This window comes from Myotis nattereri (genome assembly GCF_964212035.1).
Source record: "Myotis nattereri genome assembly, chromosome: 8".
Taxonomy (NCBI): Eukaryota; Metazoa; Chordata; class Mammalia; order Chiroptera; family Vespertilionidae; genus Myotis; species Myotis nattereri.
Window position 1 is genome coordinate 45,829,785 of NC_138083.1, and position 19,792 is coordinate 45,849,576.

General features: G+C 44.2%; 1 protein-coding gene across 1 annotated transcript in view; it reads right to left on the reverse strand.

Moving 5' to 3' along the window:
- Positions 1 to 12,269, reverse strand: part of KDSR (3-ketodihydrosphingosine reductase) — a 32,696-nt gene extending 20,427 nt beyond the window's left edge. The window contains exons 1-5 of the mRNA XM_081097120.1: positions 12,089 to 12,269; positions 8,255 to 8,344; positions 5,960 to 6,016; positions 3,239 to 3,304; positions 2,960 to 3,055 (exon numbers count right to left, since the gene is read on the reverse strand). Of these exons, the coding sequence (XP_080953246.1) occupies positions 2,960 to 3,055; positions 3,239 to 3,304; positions 5,960 to 6,016; positions 8,255 to 8,344; positions 12,089 to 12,199 (420 nt within the window). The 5' untranslated portion in view covers positions 12,200 to 12,269. The remainder of the gene's footprint in view (positions 1 to 2,959; positions 3,056 to 3,238; positions 3,305 to 5,959; positions 6,017 to 8,254; positions 8,345 to 12,088) is intronic.
- Positions 12,270 to 19,792: the final 7,523 nt, after the last annotated feature.

Genomic DNA, 19,792 nt, shown 5'->3' on the forward strand with positions numbered 1-19,792 from the left:
CCAGCCACACAGGCCTGCCAGTCCATCCTTGGGTTTGCCAAGCTCCTCCCACCTGGGGCCCTGGCAGCTACTGGCTCTTTCCTGGTCCCTCTGTCCCCGTTCCCTAGGTCTCCGACCCCAGCCCCCAGGCTGGGTCTCCATCCACACCACCTCACAGAGCCCCTCAGCCCGTTCCTTTCCCCACTGCACATACCCCAGTCTGAAAACACACTGCTATCTGCTTGCTCCTGTGGGGTCTTGCTACCTCACCCAGACTTTATCTTCTTGCTCAGCACGCATCCCCAGGACCCAGAACAATGCTGGGTGCACGAGAGGCTTTCTCTCGAGTATTTGTGGGTTGAATGAATGAATACCTGGGAAAGGACATTAGTATGTGTAAGCAGCCACCATGGGCTAAGCGCCACGCACAGATTAGGTTACTCAGCCCTCACAGCTCTGGGAGCGGTCCACCCACGTCATGGAGATGGGAGCTGTGACTGGAAGAGAAAGACTGATCTGCCTGAGATCACACAGCTGGCAAATGGTCAGGCTAGAAACCATCAGACCCAATACCTCAGACTGGTTCAGCCTGATGCCAAAGTCCACCTTTCTCTCTGCTATGCCTGCTGCGGAACAAAGAGCAACAAAGTCATGCGGTGGCCGCCAGCGTGGAAAGATGCTGCAGGTGTGGCAAAGCAACAAACTGTGATTGGGTTGTTTTTTAAACAAGAGAGAGGGGTGAGCCCTAACTGGTTTGGCTCAGTGGATAGAGCGTCGGCCTGCGGACTGAAGGGTCCTGGGTTCGATTCCAGTCAAGGGCATGTACCTTGGTTGTGGGCACATCCCCAGTAGGGAGTGTGCAGGAGGCAGCTGATTGATGTTTCTCTCATTGATGTTTCTGACTCTCTATCCCTCTCCCTTTCTCTCTGTAAAAAAAATCAATAAAATATATTTTTTAAAAAAATAAAAAATAAAAAAAATAAAATAAAAAAGAGAGAGGGGTGAGAGGAAGAAGGAAGGAAGGAAGGAAGGAAGGAAGGAAGGAAGGAAGGAAGGGAGGGAAGGAGGGAGGGGGGAAGGAAGGGAGGGAAAACAGTATGAATGGGAGACTGAAGGTTGAGAGCAAAGTGAATTTTTTAAAAAGATTAGAATTGTACATTTTTTTATGTTTCACAAGCTTCATATTACGGAATTGTTATTTTCCTTCTCTCTTCATCTCACCTGCTTCATTGTCTGCTTACTATGGATACCCAGTACAGGCCTTCCCCTGGTAGTGCACATAGTTTCTTTTCCTCTTGCTCAGTTACATACCCCACAATACATTCACTCAGTTATCTTCCTTCTTCCCTCAGACACACAAGCGTAAACCATCCTGACTCCCCCTGTCCCCAAGCAGGCACACCCGCTTCCTGAGGTCCCAGCTTTACAACAGTGCCTTCATTTATTATAACCCTGCAACCTATTCTACCTCAGTCCTCTGTACCCTCTACACCAGCCGTGGGCAAACTACGGCCCGCGGGCCGGATTTGGCCCGTTCGGCTGTTCTATCCGGCCCGCGGAGCCGAAAGAGCGGAGGGTTCTCTTGCTCTCCCCTCCACTCCTTCACCAGCAGCAGTGTTAACATGTATTAGTTCACACAAACACTCCATCCATGCTTTTGTTCCGGCCCTCCGGTCCAGTTTAAGAACCCTTTGTGGCCCTCGAGTCAAAAAGTTTGCCCACCCCTGCTCTACACTGTCAAGGGGAGTCCACTAACTGTCCCTCCATCTCATCTTACACACACACACACACACACCCTATTCCTCTTGTGCTGGCCACCTCTCAACTCCCTCATCATTTCAAGCCAAGATCACTATTACAACTATTTCCCCCAATTGATTCTTCACACTGCTATTGAAATAATCTTTAAAACCCCCCTTTGATTACCCACAGATAAAGGTATACTGGTCAACTATCATTACCTAGTTGATAAAAGAGCCTTAAGACTGTCCAGGCCCAGGTAAGGCACCAGTCTGCAAATATTACATCTGGACTCTCCCAACTTGACTTTAAATCAGAGTGCATGGTGCTTTCCCACAGTCCCCTGGGAGCAAGATATCTAAACTGCTGCTCCAACAGTCTCCTTTCCTACAGCAGATGCGATTTCACTTCACAGACAAAGGCATTCAAAACCCATGACTTTGACGAAGTTAGATAGAATATTAAGAAAAGATGGCAGATGCAATGTCAACTAAAAAACTGTTTCCCACTTAAAGATTTCAGATCTGATGTCCATTTCTTTAGGGCTGAAATAAATGACAAGGAGAGGCTGCATGTCAAACCCGTTTTAAAAATGCAATCATAAATATGACACATTATCTCTTTATTCTGATTTGAAAACTCTTTTAAAGAGTTTGCTCCTCAACTCTTTGTTTTTTCTATGTTAAAAATACAAACACTTGACATGAAAATCCAGAATCTCCCGGTTTATAAGGGGTTCTCTATCACCTCAGGGACACATCACAGTGATGTGTTGGAATGGAGGGTCCATTCCTGTTTTGTAACTAAGGAAACCAAGGTTGAGAGACTTGACTGAATCCTTAAGGCTAGACAGTCGTGGCACTGGGACCAAAAGCTTGTGCTGCCTCCCTCTAGTCTCCCAAGGCTTCCAGGAAATCTGAACACACTTCATCTATTTCATTTGTAAAGCCTTGCTCTGCTTTAAATATATATATTTTATTGATTTTTCACAGCGAGGAAGGGAGAGGGATAGAGAGCTAGAAACATCGATGAGAGAGAAGCATCGATCAACTGCCTCCTGCACACCCTCCACTGGGGATGTGCCTGCAACCAAGGTACATGCCCTTGACTGGAATTGAACCTAGGACCCTTCGGTCCCCAGGCCGACGCTCTATCCAGTGAGCCAAACCAGCCAGGGCAGACTTGCTCTGCTTTTAGTGTATGGCCTATCTCCATGATCAAAAAACAAATTTTTACTTACTTCGAAAGTACTAACTTCAAGGTCTTCAAATTTTCCTGAAATTGACATTCCTGCACAGTTTACAAGCATGTCCACTGGGCCCAGTTTCTCCTGTGCCTGGAAAAATGCATCAGAGGAGACATTAAGGAAGACAAAAGAAGAGTCACTCAATGCCAATAAGTAAAATCTATAAAACTATTAGACCTCTTAGGAAGGTTTACCAATTCCAAACCACCCAGCAAAATGGTAAGAACCAAACAAAAGGCATATGAATTAATTCCAATTAGCTCAGCCCCTTACTTGTTTTATGACATTCTCCACTTGGCTATAGTCTTGGGACACGTCAACTGATATACAAAGCACCACCTGTCAGAAAGAGAAAGTAATGACTAAAGCTATGCAGGTATCTGAAACTATTTTTAAAAGTTTTGGAGGCGGTTTTTTAGTTTTTTGTTTTTTTTTTAATTAAAGGCAATTCTTTCCACAAGATAAGGAGTCCAATTTTGGATGTACCAATTGCACTGTTTGAAATCTGTTGGCAATGCAATTAGCAGAGTCTAATTTTCTTGGCAGTTTTTATAGAAAATTGTTTCGAGCAAACCCAAAATCTGTTGACAATGCAATCAGCAGAGTCTAATTTTCTTAGCAGTTTTTGTAGACAACTGTTTTAAACAAATGCAAATGTTGGTCAAAGGGTACAAACTTTCAGCTATAAAATGAGTAAGTTCTGTGGATCTAACGTAGAACGTAAAGGCTGTCATTAATACTGACCTACTGTATACTTGACATTTGCTAAAAAAATAGATCTTAAATGTTCTCACCACACACACAAAATAACTATGTGAAATCTGGATGTGTTAATTGATCGTGGTAATCATTTCACAATGTAAACGTATGTTAAATCATCATGTTGTACACTTTAAATACATACAATTTTTATTTGTCAATTATACCTCAATGTGGCTGGAAATAGAAAAAAAAATGCTCCTCTTGACATGCCACTACTCATCTACAACAACAGAAACAGGTCACTGACCACCTGCAGTCAGGAGGGGAGGCAGGGGCGAGGGCCAACTCTGGGGGGTGCTGGAAATGTTCTGTCTCTGCATCTCGGTGGTGGTTTCACAGGTGTGCACACCTTTAAAAGGGTGTGGTTTATTGCACATAAATTCTACCTCAAGTTGTTATTAAAAAGACTACATACATTAAAGAATACATAAATCACATCTCAGGTTCTTAATCTCTTAAGTTGCTAAAAAGAATAACAATAAATCTAACAAATAGGTTTAAAGAATGACTTCCCTTGGAGCAATATCAGAGCTGTGACTGCCCTGTTGGGATTGAATACCAGCCGGTGGAATACAGAGATAAGTAAACGATATCTACTAGCAGAAGCCACCTCAGCCTGGGCTCCTGCTCGGAGGCCGAGCCACAGGACATTATCGTGGAGACCAAGGGTCAGTCTGGGCCTGCAGGAGCTGAGCAGGGAGCCAAGTCACATCTGGTTCCTTCTGAGATTTGCTTGAGATCCCTGCCTCTGGGATGACTGGCCACTCAACGGATTCTCTCAGCAGGGGGCCACTGAGCCCAGCCCTGGAGCCCACCAGGTATAAACAGCCATGCCTGGGGGTGCGCAGCCCAGAGGATGGCGGGAAGCCTCAGCCTGGGCTTTACTTTGGAAAACAAGTCCATTTAGTCTTTGAAAAGGAACAGAGTGAGGGAGAAAAGGGGGAGAAGGCATATATTCCGTGCTTACTTTAATAGAAATTTATGAGACAGAAATGAAGAACACTAACAGGGACAAACAATGAGCTTTTGTTTAATTTTCCTTTGTGGGTAATGTTTCCAAAGCAGAGCTTAGGTCACTGACATAGGAACTTCGATGTTCCCAGGGAGGCAGCAGAGAGAAGTAGGAAGGTGTCCTTGGTTTCTCAGTCTTTCCATGAATTCTCCCATGTTGACACTGGCCATCATGCTGAGATGAACAAAAAGAGACCAATGGCTGTAGGGTTTTCAGCCATTGTGTGTGGGTGGGCATGTAAATACATCAATGATATGCACCCACGTGTAGTGTGGGTACGAGGTGGTAGAAAGAACGTGCATGCACTGGGGAAGGCTGAGTTCCAATCCTGTCCCTTTATCAACTTCCGAGCAGAACCTGGGAAGGCTGCAGTGACCTCACCTGTGTAATAAGGGTATCAGACACGCGATGACCAAGATCCCTCCCAGCTCTAAGAAACCATGTGTGAGAAATGAAGCTGTGACATGGGAAGTCAAAGAGATGAATAAAAAGAGACCAATGGCTGTAGGGTTTTCAGGCAGAAAGTTTTACTTAATGCAAAGAACCCCATCCAAATGATATAAATTCCTAAGGAAAGGAAACCCCCCCTCGAAAATGTGCCCTGGCATATTCCAGACTCAAAGGATTGCCCTGGACTTTATCCCTGTACCTTCACACAGAAAACAACTGTTTAAAAAGGGAGTAAGAATCATGGAATTAATTTTTAAACATGCTTTTTTTATGCAGGATTGGATCATTTACTATACTAGTAAATAAAACCTATGCCACAGACAAGTGACTTTTTTTTAAATGTTAATAAAAGTTATACATACTAATAAATACATATATATGTGTGTGTATATATATATATACTCCATTTTATCTATCAAACAATTCGATAACCCAAAAATATTTTTAAATGCCCCCTTCCCCTTAAGTTTTGGTATCAAGTTGATTTAAATAAATAATTGAAATAAAATCATTTTCCAGCAAAGAAGCATTTTGTTATTTTGATGGTTTGCATGTGTATATATGTGTTAGAGTCTATATATTTTTGTCAAAATCAGGAATTCCAGACAATTCAAGCAGTTTCACCTTTTTCACAACAGTCTAGTATGTATTTTAATTAGAAAACTCTCACATCTTCCAGTAAACTATTCAGAACTGAAGAATCCCTTTTTTCCCTTTATGCACCCGTGTTGATTCGTACAGGAAAGGCATCAGGCAGACAGTGGTTTTACCTGTTTGTCATTAATACAGTGCTTCTCAATTTCTTTCTTTGCCTGCAGCAGCCTCTCCTGAAAGCAAAAAACAACTATTAGTTCTGGCGACTGTCTACTCATCTGCTTGTTTGTTTAAAAGGAGAGAAAAAGTAATTATCTGTGTAAGTACTCATTAAAGTCTAGAAAACACACAGACAGCACCTATGTTGCACAGGGATGGGCCACCATCGACGAAAAAAAGACGCTGCAGCATACGCTAAGCTATGGCTAAGCAACAGCACGTTTTTAAATTCATTGTACAGAACGATAATAGAAAAATAAATGAACTTCAAAAATCCCAATAGACAGTATTAATTGTTGATGGGCACCCTATCAGTTCTCATCAATGTTTTGATCTGACAGTTGATATAAACAAGAATAACCATGTGGATACGCAATTAGGGTACATGTGATTCCATGTCGAGAGATCACCCAACATTTCCCTCCTCTGCTATAAAAGCAAATATAGAAAAATCCCTCTTTAGATGGACCAGGTAAATCCATGCCTGGCTACTCTCACAATTACTCTTTAGACCAGCAAAGCTGTCCATGGAACAGTAATTCTTCCAATAACTCATTTTGCTTGTTTCACTCATTTTCAAGAAGACAAATACTGGTCTACAGTGTCTTCCTTTGCTCTAAAAGATGCAATTTAACCCTTTGAGTGCCAACCAATATCCTAGGAACTAGGATTGCTAAAATTGTCAAGGCATTTTTGCTGATTTTACAGCAGTTTAGGAAAAAAATTATGAATCGCAAGTAAATGAAGTTACATATTCAAAAACTTAAGGAAACCTTTACTACATTGACATATTTAGCAATATCATCATCACTAATAAAAGCAGACTTAGAACTGGATGCCATTTCAAAGCTTTGATAGCGCTTCTGGCACTTTTGGCGAAAGACAGGAGGAGAGTGATCGCGCTCCCTGGCACTCTAGGGGTTAAATACGTCGTGACAGCAGAAAAGCACAAGAGGGAAGGCAATCCTTTGGAAAGACACACCTGTTTTCTAAACATGAATGTGTCTATAATAAAATAATACTGTTCTGTGAATCAATATATGCACAACTCAACTTTGTGAAAATCGGAATAAAATATTTCATCAGAAAATAAAGGACTTCTGGAGGCCAGAAAGCCCGTCCGCTCCTCTCACCTCCAGGCACACAAGGACCACACAATGAGCTTCTGAGAACCCAAAATGCGGGCCTCCCTGCCCGCCTTTCCATCTGCCTCGAGTCAAATACAGGCAATGTTTAAACCTCACAAAATGCCTTTTTATTAAAGTCGTGTTTCCATTCCTGTAAGGTGCATCAATGCCAAAGCAAATTCACTGTTAGAGAAGTCAGCAGTATACCTTTTAAGTATATCCTGCCTTTCTTGATTTTAAAAAGAAACAGTGGATGTCCAAGCCGAATTCTGTATCACTGTTTAAATGTTTCCTCCAGAGGCCCCTATGGCCGGCCACTCCCACTGAGGCCTGCTCACCTGTGCACCCCCTATCTGAGCATCACGGTACTCCTGCTCTCCCTTTGCATAGGGGCATCCCAGTGCCCAGGCACCGATGCCACGCTGACATTCCCATCCCCTCTATCATCCCCTTCCCGTCTTCACTCAACAACGATGTCTGAGCACCCGCTGTGAGCCAACTATGCCGGGCACAGAACAGTGGCAGTGGACAATACAACCCTGGTCACTTCCCTCACCCCACGGAGAAAGGGGGACTCCCCCACTGTTTGTGTGAACACAGTGGCACTGCTTCACAGGGCATGGAAGCAACTTTGGCAGGAACAACAGACCTTGTATCAACTGAACACAGAAAAACAGGTGTTTTGCTCAATTGCTGGGGAGGAGTGAGATTCCTCAGTGCGGTCTGGTTTCACTAGAGATGTATATCACGTCATAAGCAAATGAGAAACATCTACATATCCTATCAGTGTCACCAATGCTCCTGCCGGCACCCCCAGTGGGCAGAGGGCCCTCCAAGCTTCCTGTGGCCAGGTGTACTGCCTAACTTCCTCTTGGCCTCCCCCACCCCAAAATCAGCAGCGTCCATGGTGTTGCCTGATCGTTGATGGCACTAAATATATATTTGTGGAGCTGGTCTGGCTTTGACCAAGAAACTGCCCTGAATATGAGAAATAACCGTGGTTCAGGAAGCGTACCTCAAACTGGAGATTTTCCAGCGCAAGTGTCGACACCAGGACGTTTGGTACAACCTCTTTGATTAATTTAAAGTTGAATGAGTTACTAATAACGTGCCTAGAAGACTTACCTCATTTCGTGCAACCAGAGTTATGAATGCGCCTTGTTTGTAGCACTCGATAGCAATGCACTTTCCAATGCCACTGGAGCCTCCTGTGACCTAAAAGTAAAAAAAGTCTTCTTAGCACCTGGCATTTCCCTTCTGTTGAAAGTTCACCTAAAATAATTATGATGGGCTCTAAAAACCAACAGAAGAACTAAATTTTTAGCTACTGTTGCTTCTTCATCCCAGACTTTATGAGTGCAAACATGGAAGATTATACCATCAGCAGGGCCTGCTATCATTGTCCCCAGCACTGAACTATATATACACTGCACACCTACACCTATACCCTTTCCTGAGTTCACTGGAGGGAAAGTGTCCTATAAATCTAGCTAATAAATAATACATTAGCCCTAAGTGCCCATCAATAGATGAGTGGATAAAGATGTGGTACATGTATACAATGGAATATTACTCAGCCATAAAAAAGAATGACATCTTCCCATTTGTGACAGCATGGATGGTCGCTAAGTGAAATAAGTTAGACAGAGAAAGACAAATACCATGTGAAAGAGCATTATATAAAAATAAAATAATATAAATGAACAAAACAGAAACACACTGGAAGATGTAGAGAACAAACTCATGGTTGTCAGCTGGGAGGAGGGTTGGGAACTGGGTGAAAAGAGTTTAGGAATTGCGAAGTACAGATTGGTAGTTACAGAACAGTCACGGGAATGTAAAGTACAGAATAGGGAACACAGTCAATAATGTTGCAATAACTATGTGTGGTGCTAGTGGGTACTAGAATTATCGGGGCATCACTTGGTAAATTATATAAATATCTAACCACTATGCTATCACTTGGTAAATTATATAAATATCTAACCACTATGCTATATAGCTGAAACTAATCTACATATATAAAAGGCTAAGTGACCAACGGTATGTCCCTCCGACCGTACGTCCCTCTGACCGAATGTCTCTCAGACCGACTAGCCGGTATACATGACGTGCAGTAGCAATTTAAAAATAAACGTTGACTCGCGCATGTGCAATACATATGAAGCTCTCACTGGCACCAATCTAGACAGAGTAGGAATATTCCTACCTGAACCCGTTTTCAGACATGGTCAGTTATATGTGCTTTCTCTCAAGTTTGAAGAGCATGTGACGTTAAAGTTGTAAATACTTCATCACAAGGGAAATTAGTCATGCACTCTGAAAGTGTTTTTACTCTTAATGTGGTATACAGGGAGATATTAGAATACGTTTAATCCTGCCTACCCTGCAGGGGCCAGCTCCAATTTCACTTCCTCCAATCAGCTCTTCCTGTCACTCAGTCCCATCCTTTACCCGTCACTTGTATCTTGTGCACAGTTACTTACGTACATGTCTTAGTCCCCCTGCCAGACTGTAAGTCCCTTGAGGACCAGTACCCACTCCAATTTACCTCCCTCATTCCTAGCACAGTGCAAAGCATAAGCAGTTTCAAAATAAACACTTGCCTACATTCATTTGCAGAATGGTGTATTGTGCTATTCCTATGAAAGATACAATGACAAGAACACTTTTAAGTAAGATTTCCTATTTGTTATTCAATGAATGAACGGAAGTTATGGAGAAAATGTACATGCTGTAAAGTGCCAGGTTGATATTAGCTGTTGTTATTATTGCTGTCTTTTTCTAGACTGTAATAAGTAAGCTAGCTGTCTGAAATTACCGCACAGCAAAGAACTGTTCAACCTGATCACTTCTAAGATTTTTCCATAAGCACAAGAGTAAGACTTCAACTTTTGGGTCATGCTTCATGGGAAACTAAACCCCCAACCAAGCCAGCTAATTCTTAGACGGTAGCTAAGGATAAGCTATTTCTAGGCTATAATATTCTGAAAGTTATAAGCAAATATGAGAGATCTTCAAGATGGCTGAGAAAAATGGTAACTGTGTACTGAGTGGCCTGACAATTGGTAAACAGAGCCCAGATGTGGGACACTAAAGATAAGTTTAATCTCCTTCCTTTATCATTCCCTCTTACTATTCATTGGAAATTCTATTTAAATATTACTAACTTTAGTCACACCCCACCCCTCTTATTGAAGGCAAGAGGGGGGAGGGTGTTACAAGGAAAGTTGCTCCCAGCCATCTCGAAAAAAAGGAAAACTTGATTTTCCAGTACACAAGTCAATTAAACAGCTTTTTAAAAACCAGCTGATGTACAAGAGCACGTACCCTGTAAGATGTCTGCAATTAGGGAGATAACACTAGTATGTAAGAATTGTTCTAAAAAAAGAAACAATAAATAATTATGACCTAGTCTGTTCATGCTTCCACATAAACAACCATGCCAAACGCCAGCTCCCTCTCCTAACACCACCTGGTCTAGTCCAAACAAATCTCAAGAAAAATAATTATGTTTTCGCTCTCCTTATAATATTAAAAAGGAGGACAGATGGTGACAGATGTGAATTATTCATGTCACCCTCACATCACTTATAAGGGCGTTTTAAAACTAGACAGTGAAAGTAAGAAACTCCTCTTGGTCTCTCCCAGACTTATCTGTCGCCTTACCCACCAGCGGCCTGTAGCATCATGGGGCGGAAGGAGCAGAGTCAAGGTTAAGGGAAACTCTCTTAGAGACACTGACTCAAATTTTTCATCAATGCATTTGGCTTTCCCTTTTTCCAAGTTATGCTCTGCAAACATAAGTTCTGAAAGAATCCAACCTTTAAAGCCATGCGATGGTGGCAGAAGTTATCACCGGGATGGATGTGACACCTTCAGGATTTGGCATGACTGTAAAGTTTTGCTCCTCTCTCTTTCTTGCTCTCTCTCAAAGAATTTACACTCATCTATCTTCCACATAGGGAAGCGCAGGAGTTGGAAATTCACGAATTGCTTTACAAAAGAGAACTTAAAACACCTTTTCTCATTCACGAAGCTGGTCCAGATTTAAAGCCCACGACAAGAAATGACCATCCTGTCCTATGGCACACAGCTCAGTGGGGAGGCTCGAGTACGTAACCTCGGGCACCAGGAGGATCTGTGCCACCAGCTTAGTCCCCACCCATAACCTCCGCCTCATGTGCACCCGGGGTGGGGAAATTCAAAGCCGCCGCAAAAAGCGAGGTGCTGGGCGCAGGGAAGGTGGCATTCTCAGTTTAAAAGAAGTGCTACACCTGCAGAAAGGGAATCTTGGAAGGCACGAGCTTCCGGTAAGAAAGAAACCAAACCCATCCACAGCACTTTCACTCCTAGAACGCCGCCAGGTGGATCGGACTCCGATGCTGGCACCGGGTCGCCCAGGAACCGCCATCAGCCGACCCCAGGCTGAGCTGCCAGAGAAACCAGCAGTGTAGCCGGGGCAGAAGCGTCCCGGCACCTCCCTGCGGCCAGGGCTGCCGGCCCACTGGGCTCGGCCAGTTTCCCCCAAGTGAGTCACCCCCTGGATGCCTTCGGCAACCGCTCGGTCCGCCTCTCGCACAGGCCAGCTCCCAGCTCCCAGCGCCTCTGCCCCTCCAGGCGGCAGGGACTCCCTTCCCCGCCTCTCCCCCCACCCCGCCCCCGAACACGGCGTCCTAGACAAAGTTGCTCAGCCTCTCCGTTGACGGACTCGTCGGGAAAACTGAGAACAAAAACAGCCCCATCCCGGGGATGCGCCGGGGTCACCGAGCGGCTCCGGCCCCCGGAGCACCGGGAGGAGCCAGCTGCGGCGAGGCCGGTCCCCGAGGGCCTCCGCGCGGCCGGCGCCAGGTGCACGGCCAGGGGCACGGCGGCAGGGGACCCGCGGAGGGGAGAAGGGGCGGGCCAGGCCGGCCGCGCGGGCCGGGAGGTGGCGGCGCAGCCCGGGAGGCCACTCACCACCACATGCGCGCCGGGCAGGGCGAGGGGCTTGGGGCTGATGAGCGGGGACAGCATGTAGAGCAGCAGCACGAACGCCACGAGGCAGGTGCCCACCAGCAGCAGCATCATCGCTCGGCCGGCGGGTCGGGGGCGGGCGGCGCCGGGATCACGCGCGGCCGCGCTGCAGGCGCCTGTGTTTGGGTCCCGGGCGGGCGGCGGCCGAGGGGAAGAGGCGGAGCCGGCAGAGGGCGCGACCGCGGCGGGGCGGCGCCAGCAGCGGAGACGCGGGACCGGGTGCGCGGCGCCCGTGGCGTAGGCCGGCCCGCAGCCTCCCCTGGTCCCCGCGGCGCCCCCTGAGCGCCTCTGCGCGGGCGCGGTGAGCGCGCTGTTTGGGTGGCGGGCGCCTCTTGGGACCGCGGGGAGCTGGTGCCCCACCTTCCCGGTGTCGCGCCGGGCGCTGGGCCGCTCTAGGCGTGGGTTCCGCCACGTCGCCGAGTGTCGCCCGGCCCCGCGGCCCGCCTGGCAGGAGCCACCCGGGCTCGGGCTGTGGGGTCCGACCCTGCCGGCGCCTGGAAGCCCGGCATCAAGCTCTGAAATCCCGGCCTCCATTTAGCAGGCCCTAGAAAATGGTCACAGCCCATTGTCCCTGTTCAGAGGAACGGGAAGGTCTGAATATGGCATTTACGAAGTCACTCCGATGGTTCCATTTCGTTGAGCTGAGTTCATCTTTTTTTACCAAAGCAAGGTTTAAATTAAAAATACATACATACATACATACATACATACATACATACATAAAAAGGTTGTGATCTAATTCACATCTCGATTTAAAGTGTAAAATAAATGTATTTACTGTACCCAGAGCTATACAACCTCTCCACAATTTTAGGACATTTCATTACACCTCCCTCACCCCCAAAATATCCTGTGCCCATCAGCAGTCAATGCCCGTTAGGCAATCACCAGTTTTTGTCTCTATAGGACTGCTTATTCCAGATAAACAAATGGAATCATACACGAGGTAGCCTGTTGTGTCCAGCTTCTTTCACTTGGCATGTTTTCAAGGTCCATCCATGTTGTATCATGTATCAGTATTTTATTGTCTTTTATCAACAAATTGTATTCCATTGTGTGGACAGACCACATTTCATTTATCCAGTCATTAATTGATGGGCATTCAGGTTGCTTCTACTTTAGGGTTTTGTTGTTTTTGTTGTTGTTTTTTTTTTGGGGGGGGGGGGTTGTTGTTTTTAAATATATATTTTTATTGATTTTTAGGGAGAGAGGAAGGGAAAAGGATAGAGAGATGGAAACATCCATGAGAGAAAGAGAAACATCATCAATAGGCCGCCTCCTCCACGCTTCCCACAGGGGGGTGAGCCTGCATCAGGGCATGTGCCCTGACCTGGAATCCAACCTGTGACCTCTTGGTTCCATGCTCAACTGCTAAGCTACACTTTGGGGCTTTTGTGAATAATGCTGCTGTGAACTTTAACAACCAAGTTTTTGTGAGGGCACATGTTTTCCTTTATCTGGGGTATAGACCTAGAAGTGTAATTGCTGGCTCTTGTGAACGGAAAAGGGGTTCTACATAAAGTAACCTCACAGGGTGATCTGGTCATAAATCCCAAAGTGGGCAGGTCATGGTGGGTAGTCACTCCCAAGAACTTTAGTAAAAGTCTTACCTTTGCCTTAAGCAAGCCCTGTCTGTGCACCTAGGTTTACACACCTTTGAAATGATATTTTTAGACCCTCCTTCTAAAGCATGACCTCAAGAGAACACATAAGCTCCTTAACTATGCTGTAACCCAATCCCCCACCTTGCTTTCTCCCACCTTCAGGTAATCTTGCTTACTTCTTTCTTTAATTCTAAATGCACAGAAGCTGCAGACTGTCATTTTTTGGAAGCATTTATCTCAGTCAGTGTGTTGCGATCTGGCTTCCAGGCTTGTCCTCTGTTTGGCTCAAATGAATTTTTATAAAAACTGTCTACACGTTTGACCATTTTCACATCAACAATCTTATAACTGTTTCACCAGAACTGCCAGACTGCCAAAGCAGCTGAACCATTTTACTTTCCCACCAACAGTGTATGAGGATTCCAATTTCCCTATATCCTCAGCAACACTTACCATCTTTTTAATTATAGCCTTCCTAGTGGGTGTGAAGTGACATTTCATTGTGATTTTGACTTGCATAAGGCACTCATTTTTGTTTGATTGCTTGCCTTTCCTTTTTGTTGTTATTTTTAGGAATACTGAGGAGCTCAGGAGCAAAGGATCTGAGTTTTTCTCCTTTATTCACTTATTGCCCTGGATTAGCCAAATTACAGGGATTGAGGGCATAGGCCCAATGACTTCTGACACCAACTGCAAGTTTGGGCAATTCCTAAACCACCTTCTGTTTAGATAAGTCCCTAGAAGGGTTCACAGAACTCACTGAGAACTGTTATGTTCATGGTGATCAACTGTTTACGACAAAGTCAGCTAAGGAAAAATGTGCATGGGGCAAAGTATGGAGGGCTCTAACTGCACAGCTTTTGTTGTCCTCTCCCACGGAGTCAGGACGTGTGACCCTCTCAACACTCGTGTGTGACAATATGCATCAAACTCCTCTGGTGTCGAGAGATTTTTATTGAGGCTTCCTTATGTAGGAGTGATTGATTGCCCATATGGCTAAACTCAGTCTCCAGGTCAAATGATATTGCATGATACAAAGCTTATGACACGGTCGATCTTTCTGGCATGGCCAGCCCCCACCTTAAAATCCAGTTTGGCTAGCCCTCATCTAAACAAAGACACTTCTAGCAGGTAGGACATACATCACTTCCCAGAAGCCAAAGACAAAGGCCAGACCTTCTCTTTGGGCAAGGCCAATTCTTTACCACAGGCCACCACCTGGTCTTTGTTCAAAGCTCTCCTACAAATAAACACATGCCTAATATCTGGAGGAGGCAGTGTGGTGTAGGAGGCTCTTAACTCAATTTCCCTAAGGATTTGACCATGAGTAACAGCACTGTAATCTAAGACAATGACAGCGTTACACTGTAACGCTGTACCAGGTAGAAAAAAAGGAAAGTTGAGGTGATAGGAGAAAAAAGTGTAGTCACAAGAACTACACAGTCATGCTAGCATCCGCCCCTACTCCTTCTCCTCCAGCTCCCCACAAAAAGTGGAGGAATCTAGTGGGGACCCTCCTGTTGAGTGTGAGTGCACGTTCAGCAAGACCTGTAAGTCAGCCCTATGACCTTTATCTTCCCTTCCTCGGTTCAACTGCCTGTTTCAATTCTCTATTAGACCTTTACTCTGAGGATGATGTGCAACATATGTCCATTACATGTGCTTGCTACCTCTTTGACCACTGTCGGACTCTATGGGCTATAAAATGTGCTTCTAGGTCCGAAGAAACATAATTCAGTGGGAATCGGTACAATATCTTCTGGTTCAGGCCTTTTATAGCATTTTGAGCATTGCATCTACCTCTGGGCATGCAAAACCCAGTCCAATCTGTCTACTCAGGTCAAGATCTACTTGTAACCTTCCAGGGCTAAAAGCATCTGTCTGCCGCCAACTCTGTGTCACACCTTCCCTCTGGGGAATCTTCCCCATAGTCATCGGCAGCCTCTGTCATTTGAAAATAATATTTTTATTGATTTGGGAGAGGGAGGGAGAGAAACATCAATGATGAGAGAGAATCATTGACTGGTTGCCTATTGCAGGCCCCACACTGGGGATCAAGCCCGCAATCCAGGCATGTGCCCTGACCAGGAATCGAACCATGACCTTCTGGTTCATAGGTTGACACTCAGCCTCTGAGCCATTTTTGTTGGCACAGGAAAGTTACTGATATTTGGTGACCCAGAGGGAACAAGAGGACTATGTCTAGACTCATCCCATCTCTGAATTGCCGTAGCCCCACATCCGTTCATTTCATGACCCAGGTGGCCACCTCAAGTGAGCACACCAGACTATCCACTTGCTGGTTCCGATCGCCTTCCAGTCTTTACGAGGTTCTGATGACCAGCAACAGGCCCTACTTTAATGTACCCCTTGAGTTTCCATAGTGATTTCCATACAGCCACGTCCCCTACAGGCATCCGTTTCTCATCGCCCTTATACCTAACCATATGGCCAGGCCATTAGCTTGTGCCCAGTTGTTTCAACACCCAAACATAGGGACTAACAGTATGTAATCCAGCCAACTGAGCTGGTTTGTTTTTACCTTCTTCAGAGTGGCAGCCTTCCAAATTGGGTGCTGTCCACTCAATTCACCTTGAATCTGACATCCATAAACCACACAGCTCTTCTTTTGTTTGATAGAGCTATGCATAGGACACAGCCCAAGTGGCCAAAGTGGCTACAGGCCCAGCAATTCCTCAGGAGGCTCCAAAGTCAGCCCTGGAGTCTATCTACTATGAACACAGTTCACCTCCTTCCATTTCCTGGTAGCACGTTCCTGCAAAACCGGTTCCATTTTATTATGAAACTCTTTTGGGCACTGCCTTCCCCATTAGAGTGTTTCTCTAACATCACCAAAGACGATGTATCTCCAACTGGTTCTGTCTCTCTGGGGAACTCTGCCTAATAGAGGAGGGATCCTGGGCTTAAATGCAAAACTATGAAACCTTTAAAAAACACATTGGATTTTAAAAGAATGAAGACTTTGGCCAGTCCGGGGGACAAAATAAAAACCAGGTCACTTATTTACAAAAAGCTAGTTTCAGATTTCTCCACAGTAACATTCAACGTGAGAGAACAATAATACATCTATAAGAGTCTCAAGGAAAGAATGGTGAGCCAAGCAGGTTTTATATCCAGCTGATCTGTATTTCACCCATTGAACATGGAATAATTAAGGAAATGTTTTTCCCATGAGCGCTTCTTGAGGGAAGTATTGAGGCTATTGTCTTAGTCCATTTGGGCTGCTGTAACAGAACACCATAGACGGGGTGGCTTATAAACAATAGAAATTTCTCAGTTTTGGAGGCTGGAAAGTCCAAAATCAAGATACTGGCAGATGTGGAGATGTAGCAAGAAGGAAGTTTCTGAAAGCCAGAAACAGAGCTCTCAGCAGAAACTGAATCTGCTGGCACCTGGATCTTGGACTTCTAGCCTCCAGAACTGTAAGAAAATGTCTGTTGTGTAAGCCACCCAGTCTATGGTGTTTTGTCACAGTGGCCCTAGCTAAGATCATGCCATTAAATAATTTCAAATTTGTCATAAACGTTACAGAATCCACACACATTACTACTTCACTAAACCTATTTTTCATAGCAAGGAGGAAGCAATGCATTGATTGACAGTCGGGCACAAACTCCCTATCAAGGTAACTACTCGTATTTCAAATAAAATGAGTACAAATATTTTGGTGTTCATTTTTTCATAATCACTCCATCATCATCCTTAGGTACCATTTGCCACATTCAGGATAGTGTTTTGAGTTACACAAAAAAGTTCAGTTGAATTAGTATTATCTCATAAGATTAAAAATCTCCCTGGCTGATGTGGCTCGGTTGAGCACCATCCCATACACCAAGGGGTCACTGGTTCAATTCCTAGTGTGGGAACATACCCAGGTTGTGGGTTTGATCCCTGTTGGGGTGCGTAAGGGAGGCAATCAATTGATGTTTCTCTCATATCAATGTTTCTCCATCTTTCTCTGTCTCTCACACACATATTAATGAAAAACAGTTTAAAAAGATTAAAAATAATAATGCAGACTTTACTTCCACAGTTTAGCTTATAATGTAAAACTCAGTTAAAAAAAAAAAAACACAAACGAAACGAAACAGGCTTGCAACTGGGAAAGGGCAACTCTTACTTAGAGAATTTAAATTAATAAATGTAACATTTATTAATATAAGGAATGAGAGAAACTGAAAATCACCATAGAACACCAAATAATAATTGCTGCTATAGGCAAGAACGACAGTGAGTGGGTAAAAAATTATGGAGAAACAGAATAATGCATACTCTCAATGGATCTTCCCCCAAATAGTTACCAAATACTGTGTAATTTTAACATATACCCACAATTCTTCATTTCCCTCCCTCCAGGAGGGAAGCTTAATTTCCTTTTCCTTCCTCGAAGGCAAGACTTGGCAACTAGCTTCTGAAGGACAGTGTGTGGAAAGGAAAAATAGTAATTTTCTGTGGAAAGCCGGCCCCCCGCGACACCTTATTAATCACAAGCGAAGGTAATTAACATCACTGAGAATAAGATGTTATCATGTCCCCCTGAATTTGATACGCTAGTAGGGCACATCACTTATATGGTGTTATTCTCCCAAATTCCCAACCTTAGTCTAATTAGAGAAGACATCAAACAAACCCAAATTGAGGGGCATTCTTCAAAATATCTGGCAAAAACTTTTCCAGTGTCTCACGTTCAAAAATAAATAATAAAAATAAATAAAACACTAAAAAAGTGTCTCAAGTTCCTGAGAGGGAAGACTGAGGCAACATCACTGAGTAAAGGAGACCAGGAGATATGACTACATGCCATCCTGGGTTGGATCCTGAGACAGAAAAAGGACATTAGTGGAAAAATTGGTAAAATCAAAATAAAGCAGTAGTGTGGTTGATGGGATTGTGCTAACGTTAATTTCTTGGTTTGATTACACCATGGTTATGTAAGATGTTAACATTAGGGAAAGCTTGTAAAAATTACACAGGAACGCTCTACATTAACTTCCTCTTCTGCCCAGTTGTTCCCGCCCCTTTCTGTTCACAGGTGTTGATCTGTAGTAAACATCCTGACCCCAGACTCCACCTTTGTTGGCTCCTGGAGAATCCAACTTGTAACAACACATATCGCCCAACACACTCCTGACAATTTCCCTTCTTAGGTATTATAAAATCCAGATGTAGTTTGTACTTTCCTCAAATTCTTCGCATTTTATTTACATAAAAGGTAAAATAAACCTGGTTAGATTTTAGGCCCAACTACAAAAAAGCTGACTTTCGGCATAAGTCAAGAATCATTTAGGATACCCCTGATGATGACTGTTGCTACTTGTGCTAACCAGCCCTGCCCTGCCCATCAGCAGGAGCTCTTTGCTCAAAGGCTGGAGAATAAAATAACGTGTGGTGACTAATTTGATAGGCTTAGAAAAAGAGAGCCCTAGCTAAGTAAATGGGACCTTATTTCTTGTAACTCCAACTGTGCTTTCATCTATAAATACTGCAGGATGAGACGAGGGTGAAGGGATTGAGCACTTACTCAGGCACAAAGTTTAAGGAGAGGCCAAACAATTCAATAATTAAGATAAACAATATTTTCAAAAAATTAAAATTAATGCAAAAAAAAAATCCATGAGAAAAACATCAAAATTGTAAAAGGCTTTCTTAATATGACTGAATGAATAGCAGAAGTTGGTAATGGGGTTACATCCCTACTGCTATTACCCTCATTGTTGGTCTACATAAATTGTGATTACATTTTTTCCTAATTTAAAAAATGACAAATATACATCACACCCATTAAGGTGGCTAATATAAAAAACAAACAAAATGAAACAAAAATAAGCAATAACAAGAGTTGGTGGGTATGTGGGGAAATTAGAACCCTTGTGTTTCCTGGTAGGGATGTAAATTGGTGCTGTCACTATGGAAAACAATTTGGTGGATCCTCAAAAAGTTCAACACAGAATTACCACATGATCCAGCAGTTCTCCTAGGTGTAGACTCAAAAGAATGGAAAGCAGAGACTCAAACAGATGTA